Source organism: Bubalus bubalis, chromosome X (assembly GCF_019923935.1).
Source record: "Bubalus bubalis isolate 160015118507 breed Murrah chromosome X, NDDB_SH_1, whole genome shotgun sequence".
Taxonomy (NCBI): domain Eukaryota; kingdom Metazoa; phylum Chordata; class Mammalia; order Artiodactyla; family Bovidae; genus Bubalus; species Bubalus bubalis.
Window position 1 is genome coordinate 107,905,376 of NC_059181.1, and position 15,588 is coordinate 107,920,963.

A 15,588-nucleotide genomic window follows, 5' to 3' on the forward strand; every position below is an offset into this window, starting at 1 on the left:
GTTAGGGGGGTTGGGATAGACATTTACACACTACATTTAAAATAGATAATCAACAAGAACTTACTGTATAGCACAGGGAACTCTGCTCAATGTTACTTAGCAGCCTGGATGGGAGGGGAGTTTGTAGGAGAATGGATACATGTATATGTATGGCTCAGCCCCTTTGCTGTTTACCTGAAACTATCACAACATTGTTAATTGGCTATGCATGCTAATTAACTTCCGTCATGTCCAACTCTTTGTGACCCTGTGGACTATAGCCAGCGAGGTTCCTCTGTCCATGAGATTTTCTGGGCAAGAAGACTAAAAATGACTCACCATTAGCAGTATCAGTTCAGTTCAGTTCAGTTCAGTCGCTCAGTCATGTCCAACTCTTTGCAACCCTATGAATTGCAGCACGCCAGGCCTCCCTGTCCATTACCAACTCCCGGAGTTCACTCAGACTCACGTCCATCAAGTCAGTGATGCCATCCAGCCATCTCATCCTCTGTTGTCCCCTTCTCCTCCTGCCCCCAATCCCTCCCAGCATCAGAGTCTTTTCCAATGAGTCAACTCTTAGCATGAGGTGGCCAAAGTACTGGAGTTTCAGCTTTAGCATCGTTCCTTCCAAAGAAATCCCAGGGCTGATCTCCTTCGGAATGGACTGGTTGGATCTCCTTGCAGTCCAAGGGACTCTCAAGAGTCTTCTCCAACACCACAGTTCAAAAGCATCAATTCTTCAGCACTCAGCTTTCTTCACAGTCCAACTCTCACATCCATATATGACCACTGGAAAAACGATAGCCTTGACTAGATGGACCTTTGTTGGCAAAGTAATGTCTCTGCTTTTGATAGGTTGGTCATAACTTTTCTTCCAAGGAGTAATGGCTATAAACATACACTTATGATAAGCAAAATCAAGTGATCAGATCAACATATATTCCTGTCCTGATACTTCGAATTTCAACACTTTTGATTCAGTGTGCTAGCATTTCCTGTTCTTGCTTTGACTTGACATTAGTAGATTTCTTTATTCCAGTAATGATTCTATGTCTATTGTTAAGCTTTAATTTTTATAGGAGAATTATGTTTCCATTTTGCTTATTTCTCAACTATTTTTCTCATTATTTGATTTTCAATAAAATATATACATTTCCGAATAAATGCCAGGAAGGAAATTACACATAGAAACAATAGTCAGGATAGTGGTTACACTTGATGGGGTTTATGCTTGATAAGGGACACAACTAGTGCTTCTGGGTGCTGAATATATGGAATGTAAGTCTAGTTTCAGGAAAGATATCTAGTATGTATTAGTCTCTCAGTTATGCCCAACTCTTTAGGACCCCATGGAATGTAGCCCACCAGGCTCCTCTGTCCATGGTTTCTCCAGGCATGAATATTGGAGTGGGTAGCCAATCCCTCCTCCAGGGGATCTTCCATACTTAGGGATTGTTCGTGGGTCTTCTGCATTGTAGGCAGATTCTTTACCATCTGAGCCAGCAGACTGTATATTTAATTGAAGTTTCATCCATTTAGATGGTATTTAAAGCCATAAGGCTGGAGGAGTTGACTGCATGTAGATAAGAGTGTCAAAGACTGTTTCCTGAATCACTATAACATTTAGAGGCTAAAGAGAAGAGAATAACTCAGTAAATGTGAAGGATAGGACAGGTGTAGTAAGAGGGAACTTAAGGGAGCATACTGTCCTAGAAGCAAATTAAGTATATTAAGAAGGAGAGAGTGGTTTAAATTCTTAAGTGGGCAGTTAATATTGACTTTGAAAACTAATAAGGAAGCAATTCTGGAATGGTAAAGTGAGAACTTCTGAAAATCCACTCTTCAATAAAAGCAACAAGAACATTTTCAAAAGTTGTCAAAATAAACTTCCTCCAAATTCTAAGCAAAGGCTCACAACAGTCTGAGGAGTGTTGTTAGTCAAGAGAAATGGCTGATTCTCAATAAGGCGAGAGAACCATGTTCTGATCCTCTTCACCCCCATTCTGAAGAAGCCTTGAAGATTTCATAATGATAAAAAGGATCAATTCATCAGGAAGATATAACAATTATAAAGATGATTGAACCTAGAAACCCAAAATGCACAGAGCAAAACTGACAAGAATAGAAAAGGGAAATAGAATATTCAATAATAAAAAAAACTAAATATTTTAATATTCCACTTCCATAGAGCAACTAGACAGAACATCAACATAGAAATAGAAGACTTGAACATGATACAAACCAATTAGATTTAATTAGCATTTATATTGGAGAAGGCAATGACACCCCACTCCGGTACTGTTGCACGGAAAATCTCATGGATGGAGGAGCCTGGTAGGCTGCAGTCCATGGTGTCGCTAAGAGTCAGACACGAATGAGCGACTTCACTTTCACTTTCCACTTTCATGCACTGGATAAGGGAATGGCAACCCACTCCAGTGTTCTTGCCTGGAGAATCCCATGGACGGAGAAACCTGGTAGGCTGCCGTCCATGGGGTCACACAGAGTCAGACACGACTGAAGCGACTTAGCAGCAGCAGCAGCAGCATTTATATTGCACTCTACCAAATAATATCAGAACACCCATTATTCTGAAGTGCACATGGAATATTTTCTGTGGTAAACTGTATGTTAGGCCTTAAAACAAGATGCAGTCAGTTTAAAAGTACTGTAACCATATGAAGTATGTTATCTAACCTCACTTGAATGAAATTAAAAATCAACTATGGAAGGGAATTTGGAAAATTCACAAATATGCTGAAATTAAACAGCATATTCCTAAACAAAAAAAATGTGTCAAAGAAAAAATCATAAGGGGAATTAGAAAATATTTTGAAATTAATGAAAATTATGTACAATGTAAATACAGCTTAAAGCAGTGTTTAGAGGAAAATTTATAACTGTAAAGACTGTATCAAAAAGAAGAAAGATCTAAAATCAATAACCTGAACTTCCACCTTAAGAAACTAGAAAGAGAAGAGCAAACTAAATTCAAAACAAGCAGATAGAAGAAAATAATAAACATTAGAGTGAAATTAAATGAAACAGAAAATAGAAAAACATTAAACAGAATCAAATAATGTAAAAGTGGTTTTTTGAAAAAATCAAAAAACTGATAAACCTTTAGCTAGACTGATGAAAGAGAGAATACAAAACACAGATGCACAAAACAAGAGAATAATCAAATCATGAAATAAGGACATCACTACTGATCTTACAGAAATAAACAGGATTATAAAATAACACAAGCTGCAAATTACATGTCAACAAATGAGAGAGCCTAGATGAAATGGAAAAATTACTACTAATACACAAACTACTAGAAGTGACTTAGAAAAAAGTAGACATTTTTACTGGACCTATAACAAAAGACTTAATTAGTAATTTTATAACTTCCCACAAGCAAAAACCCAGACCCAGATGGTTTCACCATTGAATTTTATCAAACATTTAAAGAAGAATGAATATTAAGTCTTCCCAAAGTCTTGTATAATATAGATGAGGAAGAACATTCAGTCAGGTCAGTATTACCATGATACCAAAACCAAAGATCACAAGAAAAGAAAACTACAGCCAAATATTCTTTATGAATTCTTTATGACTATAGACATAAAAGTCTTCAACAAAATAAATAAAATAAAAAACAAATAAAAAAGCCTATAAATTAATTACCCACTATCTTCAAGTGAGATCTATTCCAGGGATATAAAGTAGCCTTTATATCCAAAAATCAATCAATGTAATACACCATATCAATAAAGTAAAGGACAAGAAGCCACATGATCATTTCAATAGCTGCATAAACACATATACCTCATGCCAGAAGTCCGAATTTGTCCTGATTTGCCAGTAACTCTCTGACAGAGGAGCCTGGTGGGCTACAATCCACAGGGTTGCAAAGAGTCAGCCACAACTGAAGCAACTTGGCACACATGCATACTTGCCTATAACTTACCCTGTAACTTTGGATATTTTAAAATCTTTTTTAATCAGTTTTAAGTATTTGAATTAGTTATAAACCTATGGAGTGTTTATTTCCACTTGGTTTCATAGTATGCCAACCTTAGGCTGTAGTTGTTATGTTCATCAGAACTCTTGTATTCTTACTGAATATGCCCAAACCAAGCTGGTTATTTTTTCTCTGAAACCTTCTGTGTTTTGTGTCTTGGTTTAGAGCTTGTGATCAGGTTGTTGTTAACCTCTTCAACTTCATCTCATATCTCTTTCCCCTATCCATTGGCTTTCTTCCAGTTCCTAGAACACTGTAACACTGCAGAATATTTCCCACTCGGAAGAGTTTACACTTTCTGTTTTTTGTTTGTTTGGCACATGAAATATTCTCCATCAAACTCTGGCTTTTGCTCATCTTCCATTTTTCTGCTAAAAAGCCACCCCCTCAAAGGGATCTGCTCTGATCACTGTATCTAATTAAACTCCTCCCCACCTCATAAACTCTGTTTTATTTTTTATAGCACTTATCACTGTACGATATTATCTTCTTTATTTACTTACATATTTTCTTTCTGTACTAGACTTATAAGTTCAATGAAAGGTTGGGGCCTCAAATGTCTTATGACTTCTGTACATTAACCATCTATTATAATGTCTCAGTATATGAGTGACTGAATCAAACAAGCAAGCAAGCAAGCAGTTTCTGACAGTATGAGTTCAAAGGGAATTCTTGCTCATTTGTGCTATTGTGGCAGGACTGATTTTTACTTCTCATATTCCTGGAGCCTGGCACATACCAAGGCTCAAGTAACAGAAGGAGGCATTTGGCAAAGCAACCAAAGGCAAGCAGATGCTTGTGGTATCATAGCCAATACAATATATGTTAAGGGGGCCATTCTAGGAGTGCTGTAGTTCTTATTGTCTGATAAGTCTCCTTTCTGCAGCATCCATTCCCCACACCTCTCTAAGTCTGCTCCTCCATGGGGGGAAAAAAAGATCGAAATTGAGGAGAAGGACTCAACTGGGAGGGAAATTGAGGGTTTAGAGAGACCCATGGGACAGGCAGGGAGAAGAGAAGAAAGAGAAGGCCTGAAGGGAAAGACTTCTGTTCCCCGATGGGCGAATGAATTCCGTCATGAGTCAAGTACTTGCAAAAGCTACAAACTCATGGTTATCTAGAATCCTTCCTCAGACTTCCTCCTTTCCTTTCTTGAAAGTGTAAGTCACTCAGTCATGTCTGACTCTTTGTGACCCCATGGACTATACAGTCCATGGAATTCTCCAGGCCAGAATACTGGAGTGGTTAGCCTTTCCTTTCTCCAGGGCATCTTCCCAACCCAGGGATCAAACCCAGGTCTCCCGCATTATAGTCTGATTCTTTACCAGCTGAGCCACAAGGGAAGCCCAAGAATACTGGAGTGGGTAGCCTATCCCTTCTCCAGGGGATCTTCCCAACCCAGGAATCCAATTGGGGTCTCCTGCATTGCAGGCGGATTCTTTACCAACTGAGCTATCAGGGAAGCCAAGCCATAGTTATATCCTGCCACTGAGATCTCCTCCCCGTTCCACTCAATTCATCCCACTAATACTATATATTTTGTCCTAAATGCCATTCACACAAAACATTGTGATGACCTTTGTAACTACTGTTTTGGCATTAGTTTCATTCTTTTCAACCAGTCATCCATACTGCTGGTTGAACAATCTTTCTAGAGCATACGTCTGGCCATGTCATCTCTATTTCAGTCATGCCCACAGACCTTATAGCCTATGGACTAAAACCCTTATTTCATTTTTTAAAAACTTAAAGTATAGTTAATTTAAAATATTATATTACTTTCAGATGTATACCATAGTGATTCAATATTTTAATAAATTATATTCTATTTAAAGTTATTATAAATTATTGGCTGTACTCCTTGTGCTGCACAGTATTTTCTTGTAATTTATGTATAGTGGTTTGTGCCTCTTAATCCCCTACCCCTATCTTGCTTTCTTTGTCTGACTTATTTCACTGAACATAAAAGCCTCAAAGTCTATCCATGTTGTTGCAAATATCAAAATTTCTTTCTTTTTATGGCTAATATCCCATTTTAGGCTTCCCTGGTGGCTCAGTGGTAAAGAATCTGCCTGCCAATGCAGGAGATGTGGGTTTGGTCCCTGGGTCAGGAAGATCCCCTGGAGAAGGAAATGGCAACCCACTCCAATATTCTTGCCTTGAAAATCCCATGGACAGAGGGAGCCTGGCGGGCTACCGTCCATGTTGGTCACAAAGAGTTGGACATGACTTAGTGACTAAACAACAGTATCCATTTTACACACACACACACACACACACACACACACACTATATCATATACATTCATCTGTTGAACATTTAAGTTGGCTTCTGTATCTTGCCTATTGCAAATACTGCTGCTATGAACACTGGGGTACAGATATCTTTTCAAATTAGTGTTTTCATTTTCTGCAAATATATTCCCAGGAGTGGAATTGCTGGGTCATATGGTAGTTCTGTTTTTAGTTTTTTGAGAAACCTCCATACTGTTTTCCACAGTGGCTACATCAATCTACATTCCCACTAACAGTGTACTAGTGTATAAGTGTTCCCTTTTCTCAACATCCTTACCAAGTCTATCCATCCTTTCCAAATTTATTATTTGGGATCTTTTTGACGACAGCCATTATAACTCATGTGAAGTGATATTTTATTGTGGTTTTGATTTGCATTTCTCTGACGATTAGTAATATTGGGCATCTTTTCAGGTGACTAATTATTGAACATTTATATGTCTTTGGGGAAATGTCTATTCAGGTCTTCTCTATATTTTTAAATCAAGTCTCTTAGTTGGTTTCCTTTGCTGTGCAAAATTTTTTGTTTAATTAGGTCCTACGTGTTTATTTATCTTTTTGTTTCCTTTGCTTAAAGGGACAATCCAAAAATATATTGCTATCTCTTATGTCAAAGACTGCTCTACGTATGTTTTCTTCTAGGAGTTTTATGATTTCCAGTCTTACATTTAGGTCTTTAGTCCATTTTGAGTTTATTTTTGTATATAGTGTGAAGGAGTGTTCTGATTTAATGTTCTGACATGTAGCTGCCAGTTTTCACAGCACCACTTATTGAAGAGGCTATCTTTTTTCCACTGTATATTCTTGCCTCCTTTGTCATATATTAATTTGCCATAGGTGCATGAGTTTATTTTTGTGCTTTCTATACTGCTCCATTGATCTATATTTCTATTTTTGTGTGGTATCATACTGTTTTGATTACTGGAGCTTTGTAATACAATCTGAAGTCAGAGAGCATGATGCCTCAAGCTTTGTGTTTTTTTTCTCAAGATTGCTTTAGCTCTTCAGGATCTTTTGTGCTTCCACACAAATTTTAGGACTATTTGTTCTAGTTCTGTGAAAAATGGCATGGGTATTTTGTTAGGGATTGTGTTAAATCTGTGAATTTCTTTGAACAATGTGGACATTTTAACAATATTAACTTTTCTAGTCCATAAATATTGGCTACATTTCTATTTGTATGATCTTCCATTTCCTTCATTAATGATTTATAGTTTTCAGAATAAGATCCTTCACTTCCTTGGTTAAATTTATTCCTTCATATTTTATTCTTTTTGATATAAATGGGATTGTTTATTTGCCTTTCTATGATAGTTTCTTAGTGGTGTATAGAACAGCAACAGATTTCTGTATATTAATCTTGAATCCTACAACTTTGCTGAATTAATTTATTAGTTCTAATACTTTTCTGGTGGTGACTAGCATTTTCTATATATAGTATTATGTCATTTGTAAATAGTGACCATTTTATCTCTTTCCTTCTAATGTGGATGCCATTTTTTTTCTTCTCTGATTGCTGTGAATAGGACTTCCAATATTATGTTAAATAAAGATGGTGAGATTGGGCATCCTTGTCTTATTCCCTGATTTTAGAGGAAAAGCTTTCAGCTTTTTACCATTGGCTATAACATTAGTTGTGGGTTTGTCCTAGATGGCTTTTATTATTTTGAGGTATGTTGCCTCTATGCTCACTTTCTGGAGAGTTTTTATTATGAATAGGTGTTGAATTTTGTAAAATTTTTCTGCATCTATTGATATGATCATCTGGCTTTTGTCTTCTTTTTGTTAATGAGGTGTACCACATTGATTGATTTGTGGATACTGAACCATGATTGCATCCTAGAATAATTTGCACTTGACCATGGTATATAGTTCTTTTTTGCATATTGCTAGATTTGGTTTGATAATATTTTATTGAAGATTTTTATATCTATAAAAATCAGAGATATTGGCCTATAATTTTCTGTTTTGTAGTGTCTTTGTCTAATTGGATATCATGGTAATAATGGCCTTGTAGAATGAATTTGGGGATGTTTTCTACTCTTCAATGTTTTGGAATAGTTGAGAAGGATAGGTATTAATTCTTCTTTATATATTTGGTAGAATTTCCCTGTGAGACTGTCTAGTCCTGGACTTTTGTTTTTTGAGAGTTTTTTGATTACTGATTTAATTTCCTACTTGTGACCAGTCTGTTCAGAGTATCTGTTTCTTCCTGACTCAGTTTTGGAAGAGTTTATGTTTCTAGGAATTTATGTATTTCATCTAGGTTGTCCAATTTGTTGGCATATAACTGCTCATACTATTCTCTTATGATTTTCTGTGTTTCTGTGATAGTCATTGTAATTTCCCCTCTTTCATTTTTTAATTTGTTTATTTGGGTCTCCCTCTCTTTTAATGAGTGTGGCTTAAAGTCTTAGCAATTTCATTTATCTTTTCAAAAAAGTCAGCTCTTGCCTTCATTGATCTTTTCCATTGTTGTGGGGGTTTTTTTGGTCTCTACTTAACTTATTTCTCCTCTAATCTTTATAATTTCCTTCCTTCTGCTGACTCTTGGTTTTCTTTGCCCTTTTTCTAATTCCTTTAGATGGTAGGTTAGGTTGTGTATTTGAGAGTTTTCTTGATTCCTGATACAGGCTTTTTTTTGCCATAAATGTCCCTCTTAGTATTTGCTGCATCCCATGGATTTTTGAATCAGTTCAGTTCAGTTTAGTTGCTCAGTCATGTCCGACTCTTTGTAACCTCATGGACTGCAGCACAACAGGCCTCCCTGTCCATCACCAACTCCTGGAGTTTACTCAAACTCATGTCCATTGAGTCAGTGATGCCATCCAACCATCTCATCCTCTGTCATCCCTTTCTCCTCCTGCCTTCAATCTTCCCCAGCATCAGGGTCTTTTCAAATGAGTCAGCTCTTCACATCAGGTGGCCAAACTATTGGAGTTTCAGCTTCAACATCAGTCCTTCCAATGTACATTCAGGACTGATTTCCTTTAGGATGGACCTCCTTGCAGTCCAAGGGACTCTCAAGAGTCTTCTCCAACACCACAATTCAAAAGCATCAATTCTTCAGTGCTCAGGTTTCCTTAGAGTCCAACTCTCACATCCATACATGATACTGGAAAAACCATAGCTTTGACTAGACAGACCTTTGTTGGCAAAGTAATGTTTCTGCTTTTTAATATGCTGTCTAGGTTGGTCATAACTTTTATTCCAAGGAGTAAGTGTCTTTTAATTTCATGGCTGCAGTCACCATCGGCAGTGATTCTGGAGCCCCCCAAAATAAAGTCTGCCACTGTTTCCACTGTTTCTCCATCTATTTGCCATGAAGTGATGTGACTGGATGCCATGATCTTTGTTTTCTGAATGTTGAGCTTTAAGCCAGCTTCTTCACACTCCTCTTTCACTTTCATCAAGAGACTCTTTAATCCTTCACTTTGGGCCATAAGGGTGGTGTCTGCATATCTGAGGTTACTGACATTTCTTCTGGAAATCTTGATTCCAGCTTGTGCTTCATCCACCTTGTCGTTTTGCATGATGTACTCTGCATATAAGTTAAATAAGCAGGGTGATAATATGCAACCTAGATGTACTCCTTTCCTAATGTTGAACCAGTTCATTGTTCCATGTCTGGATCTAACTGTTGCTTCTTGACCTGTATACAGGTTTCTCAGGATGCAGGTAAGGTGGTCTGTTTATTCCCATCTTTTTAAGAATTTCCCACAGTTTTTTGTGATCCACACAGTCAAAGGCTTTAGTATACTCAATGAAGCAGAAGTAGATATTTTTCTGGAATTCCCTTGCTTTCTCTGCAATCCAGTGGATGTTGGCAATAGTGTCCAGAGTAAACTATTAATAATTATTCAACAAGTACTTAATACAAGCATGGATAAATGTAATTCATTTCAAGACAGACCACATATTAAAAAGTCTTTGGGGATGAGAGTTGTATTTCAATCTCATATGAGTTTACTATCAAAGATAATCATTTTCTTTTCCCTTCCGTTTTCCTTGTTGACTTTTTTTTTTTTTTTTGCCTTAGATGCCTATACAACAGCTGAAGTCATTTATTCTTGGACTCTTGGGAAGAACAAATCTGTGGAAGTGGCACAAGATGGCTCTCGACTGAATCAATATGACCTGCTGGGCCATGTTGTTGGGACAGAAATAATCCGGTCTAGTACAGGTATTTATTTATTTAACAAGTATTTTGTAACCTGTAGCACATATCCATCACTGTTTTAAATGCTTATAATAACTTATGATAAGAAAACATTCTTGTGATGTAGGTAGCATTAGGTTAAGGAAACTGAGGCATGCAGATATTTAGTAATTTGTTCTGTCACAGTTATTTAATGTCAGAGCCAAGAGCTGAACTCAGGCAGACTGGCTTCCAAGACCATGCTTTTAACTGTGATGCCCTGCTGTCTCCTGGTGAGTTGGAAGATCAAGGTCTTTAAGGCTAGCCTGTGATAGAGGAGAAAGCAAAGGGAAGCCACAATGTTGGGAGAGCTAAACTTTGACCTAAAGGTTTCATGAAAATATTGCTTAACTCCGCCAATACAGAGGTGGCAAGAACACAGCCAGGAGGTCCAGGAATGAGCCATGGACTTATTTTCTTAAGTGAATCTCCCATTTCAGAAACAAGTGTGTCTGGCAAACATTGCCAGGGCCTCTCAATGGCTCTTCCTAGGATATTGATAAATGGAACTTAGAGACTTGTTCTGTAGCCTTCAGTTCAATTCAGTTCAGTTCAGTCGCTCAGTCGTGTCCAACTGTTTGCAACCCCATGAATTGGAGCACGCCAGGTCTCCCTGTCCATCACCAACTACCGGAGTTCACTCAGACTCACGTCCATCGAGTCAGTGATGCCATCCAGCCATCTCATCCTCTGTCGTCCCCTTCTCCTCCTGCCCCCAATCCCTCCCAGCATCAGAGTCTTTTCCAATGAGTCAACTCTTCGCATGAGGTGGCCAAAGTACTGGAGTTTCAGCTTTAGCATCATTCCTTCCAAAGAAATCCCAGGGCTGATCTCCTTCAGAATGGACTGGTTGGATCTCCTTGCAGTCCAAGGGACTCTCAAGAGTTTTCTCCAACACCACAGTTCAAGAGCATCAATTCTTTGGTGCTCAGCCTTCTTCACAGTCCAACTCTCACATCCATACATGACCACTGGAAAAACCATAGCCTTGACTAGACAGATCTTTGTTGGCAAAGTAATGTCTCTGCTTTTGAATATGCTATCTAGGTTGGTCATAACTTTTCTTGCAAGGAGTAAGCGTCTTTTAATTTCATGGCTGCAGTCACCATCTGTAGTGATTTTGGAGCCCAGAAAAATAAAGTCTGACACTGTTTCCACTGTTTCCCCATCTATTTCCCATGAAGTGATGGGACCAGATGCCATGATCTTTGTTTTCTGAATGTTGAGCTTTAAGCCAACTTTTTCACTCTCCACTTTCACTTTCATCAAGAGGCTTTTTAGTTCCTCTTCACTTTCTGCCATAAGGGTGGTGTCATCTGCATATCTGAGGTTATTGATATTTCTCCCGGCAATCTTGATTCCAGCTTGTGCTTCTTCCAGCCCAGCATTTCTCATGATGTACTCTGCATAGAAATTAAATAAGCAGGGTGACAATATATATCCTTGACGTACTCCTTTTCCTATCTGGAACCAGTCTGTTGTTCCATGTCCAGTTCTAACTGTTGCTTCCTGACCTGCATACAGATTTCTCAAGAGGCAGGTCAGGTGGTCTGGTATTCCCATCTCTTTCAGAATTTTCCACAGTTTCCTGTGATCCACACAGTCAAAGGCTTTGGTATAGTCAATAAAGCAGAAATAGATGTTTTTCTGGAACTCTCTTGCTTTTTCGATGATCCACTGGATATTGGCAATTTGATATCTGGTTCCTCTGCCTTTTCTAAAACCAGCTTGAACATCTGGAAGTTCACGGTTCACGTATTGCTGAAGCCTGGCTTGGAGAATTTTGAGCATTACTTTACTAGCATGTGAGATGAGTACAATTGTGCGATAGTTTGAGCATTCTTTGACATTGCCTTTCTTTGGGATTTGAATGAAAACTGACCTTTTCCAGTCCTGTGGCCACTGTTGAGTTTTCCAAATTTGCTGGCATATTGAGTACAGTACTTTCACAGAATCACCTTTCAGGATTTGAAATAGCTCAACTGGAATTCCATCACCTCCACTAGCTTTGTTTGTAGTGATGCTTTCTAAGGCTTAAATCATGTCTATTTAGAAACTTACCAGTTGTAGGAGCCTTAGGAAGGAGACACCCTGAATCCCAACTAACTTTAGGGTATTTGGCAAAATGGAGTATATCTTAGGAGCCCACATGTCTTACAGTACTTTTTACATGAAAGGGTGGGAACTTTCAACACTTGTCTCCATGGAAGTTACAAAGTAGGATACTCTTGTCCTTTTTTTCATTAGCTGGACACCGCTGTTCCATCTCCTTGTGGTGTTACAGCATGTCTGTGTTTTGTTCTCCCTCCATCCTCGGACCAGGGGAGGGAACCTAAAAAAAGCAGTATTTGAAAAGAATTAAAGGACAACAGGGGACTTCCCAGGTGGCTCAGTGGGTAAAGAATCCTCCTGCAACGCAGGAGGCACAGGAGACACTGGTTCAATTCCTGGGTCAGGAAGATCCCCTGGAAGAGGGCATATCAACCCACTCTAGTATTCTTGCTTGGAGAATGCTATGGAAAGAGGAGCTTGGTGGGCTACAATCCATAGGGTCGCAAAGAATTGGACAAAACTGAAGTGAGTGAGCATGCACGTATGCAAAAGACAACAGGATCTAGAGATTCAGAATTTGGTGTGGGAAAAGGCTATTCTTGAGAATGGTAACACTGAGGTTCAAAAGACCAGAGGTTTGTGAGAACATGACCTTTTGGAGAAGGTCACTTGTTCTGTGAAGGTGGGAGGGGAGTCTCCGCCTGGCTAGTCTAGCTCTCCTGAAGCAGAGGGAGGGAGGAGGACCTTCACTGCCTGCATGTGCAAAGTGTACTTTCATTGTCCTACTGTGATGCTTTCATTTTTGGACAGAAGTTACCTCCTGCTCTAGGGTGCTCCTGCTGCTGCAACCAACCTCCTCTCTGAGATCAGTCGCCCCACTTCTTCCCACCACAGCCTGTGGGCAGAGAGTACCCAGGCTCCTGATGAAGGCTCTGTGCATCCCAGCACAACAAGGCAAGCCCCTAAAGACCAAGGGCATCCCAGGCACCCCAGAGGTCCACCCAGCAGAATGGAGAGAGTTCCTGGGGCTACAGCATCTGTTCATTCTCCTGACTTCTCCATCCCTCCTTGGTACTGCTCACCTGATATCACCTTTTGAGACCCATCATTAGCCATTTCAGCAGTCCCATCTTATTTCATTAAACCACTATTTGTTTAGCCTTTATCACATAGGCAATGCACGTTCATAATAGAAAAATTAGAAATATCAGAGAAGCAAAAAATGTAAATTAAAATATTCTTAAATTCCATCTAGAAAAAACTTTTTAGAGGAATTTAGTGCATTAACTGATCATTATACAGCTTGGTGTGTAACCTTTAAGAAGGTTCTGTTTGCATTTTTAATCATAAATATATCTTTATATTAATGGGACCATAATATTGATACTGTCTTACAAGCTGTTTTTTATGTAATTTTATATTGTAGGCTTGTTTTCTTGTCACTAAGTACACAATTCAAGTAAAATGTACACACAAGCTAGTAATATTTTTTTTCAGATATAATTGACATATTAGTTTCAAATGTACAGCATAATGATTCAATATTTGTCTGTGCTGTGAAATGATCACCACAGCAAGTCTAGTTAATATCCATCACCATACATAGTTACAGAATTTTTTCTTACGCTGAGAACTTTTAAGATATACTCTCAATAACTTTTACATATGCAGTAGAGTATTTATAGTAGTAGTAATTATAGTCTCCATGATGAACATAACACCCTAAAGACTTACTTATTTTATAACTGGAAGTTTGTACCTTCTGAATCCCTTCACCCATTTCGCCTAACACCTACCCTTGGGTTCTGGCAACCACTAATCTAATCTTTGTATCCGTGAGCTTGATTTTTTTGTTTTGTTTTTTGGGTTCCACATATAAGTGAGATACAATATTTGTCTTTCTCTGTCTGACTTGTTTCACTTAGCATAATGTACCCAAGGTCATTGCATGTTGTCTCAAATGGCAAAAATTTCCTTCTTTTTGTGGCTGAATAATATTCCATTGTATCTCTATATATCACATCTTCTTTATCCATTCATCCATGGATGGAAACTTAGGTTGCTTCCGTGTCTTGGCTATTGTAAATAATGCTGCAGTGAAGATGGGGGAGTATATATCTTTTTAAGTTAGCGTTCTTATTTTCTTCAGATCAGTAAGTGAAATTGCTGGATCATATGGTAGTTCCATTTTCAATTTTTTGAGGAAACTCAGTACTGTTTTCCATAGTGGCTGCACCAATCTACATTCCCACCAAGAGTGCATGAGGGTTACCATTTCCACACATCCTCACCAACATTTGTATTTTGTTGTTAGCTGTAAGTAGTTAGTAATAATATTTTAATAATCACAATAGACATATATTATTGATTACCTGTTTTAGTTACTCTAAAAAGAAAATTAAAATGCCATCCTCTGAGGCCATAGCCAGCATTCTTGACAATGACAAATGTTGCTATCAGTGGGAAATGTAGCATTTCATTATGAAATTCAATGATATCGTCATCTTAATGGCTTCATACTTGTGGATCATAATTCATTTAACAAATTATTTATAATTATTTTCTATTTTAATGTTATAAAAAACACTGCAAAGACCTTCTTTTTCCACATAGAATTTTCAGTTCAGTTCAGTCACTCAGTCATGTCAGACTCTTTGTGACCGCATGGACTGCAGCACACCAGGCCTCCGTGTCCATCACCAACTCCCGGAGTCTACCCAAACCCATGTCCATTGAGTCGGTGATGCCATCCAACCATCTCATCCTCTGTCATCCCCTTCTCCTCCTGCCTTCAATCTTTCCCAGCATCAGGGTCTTTTCAGATGAGTCAGCTCTTCGCATCATGTGGCCAAAGTATTGGAGTTTCAGCTTCAGCATCAGTCCTTCCAATGAACACCCAGGGCTGATCTCCTTTAGGATGGACTGGTTGGATCTCCTTGCAGTCCAAGGGACTCTCAAGAGTCTTCTCCAACACCACAGTTCAAAAGCATCAATTCTTCGGCGCTCAGTTTTCTTTATAGTCCAACTCTCACATCCATACATGACCACAGGAAAAA

At 38.4% G+C, this 15,588-nt stretch overlaps 1 protein-coding gene across 3 annotated transcripts in view; it reads left to right on the top strand.

Annotated features, from left to right (window-relative positions):
- GABRA3 (gamma-aminobutyric acid type A receptor subunit alpha3) overlaps positions 1 to 15,588 on the top strand; it is a 237,585-nt gene that overhangs the window by 184,160 nt on the left and 37,837 nt on the right. For all 3 annotated transcript variants that reach the window (XM_006059662.4, XM_044936782.2, XM_044936781.2), the window contains exon 7: positions 10,322 to 10,465. In XM_006059662.4, the coding sequence (XP_006059724.1) occupies positions 10,322 to 10,465 (144 nt within the window). The remainder of the gene's footprint in view (positions 1 to 10,321; positions 10,466 to 15,588) is intronic.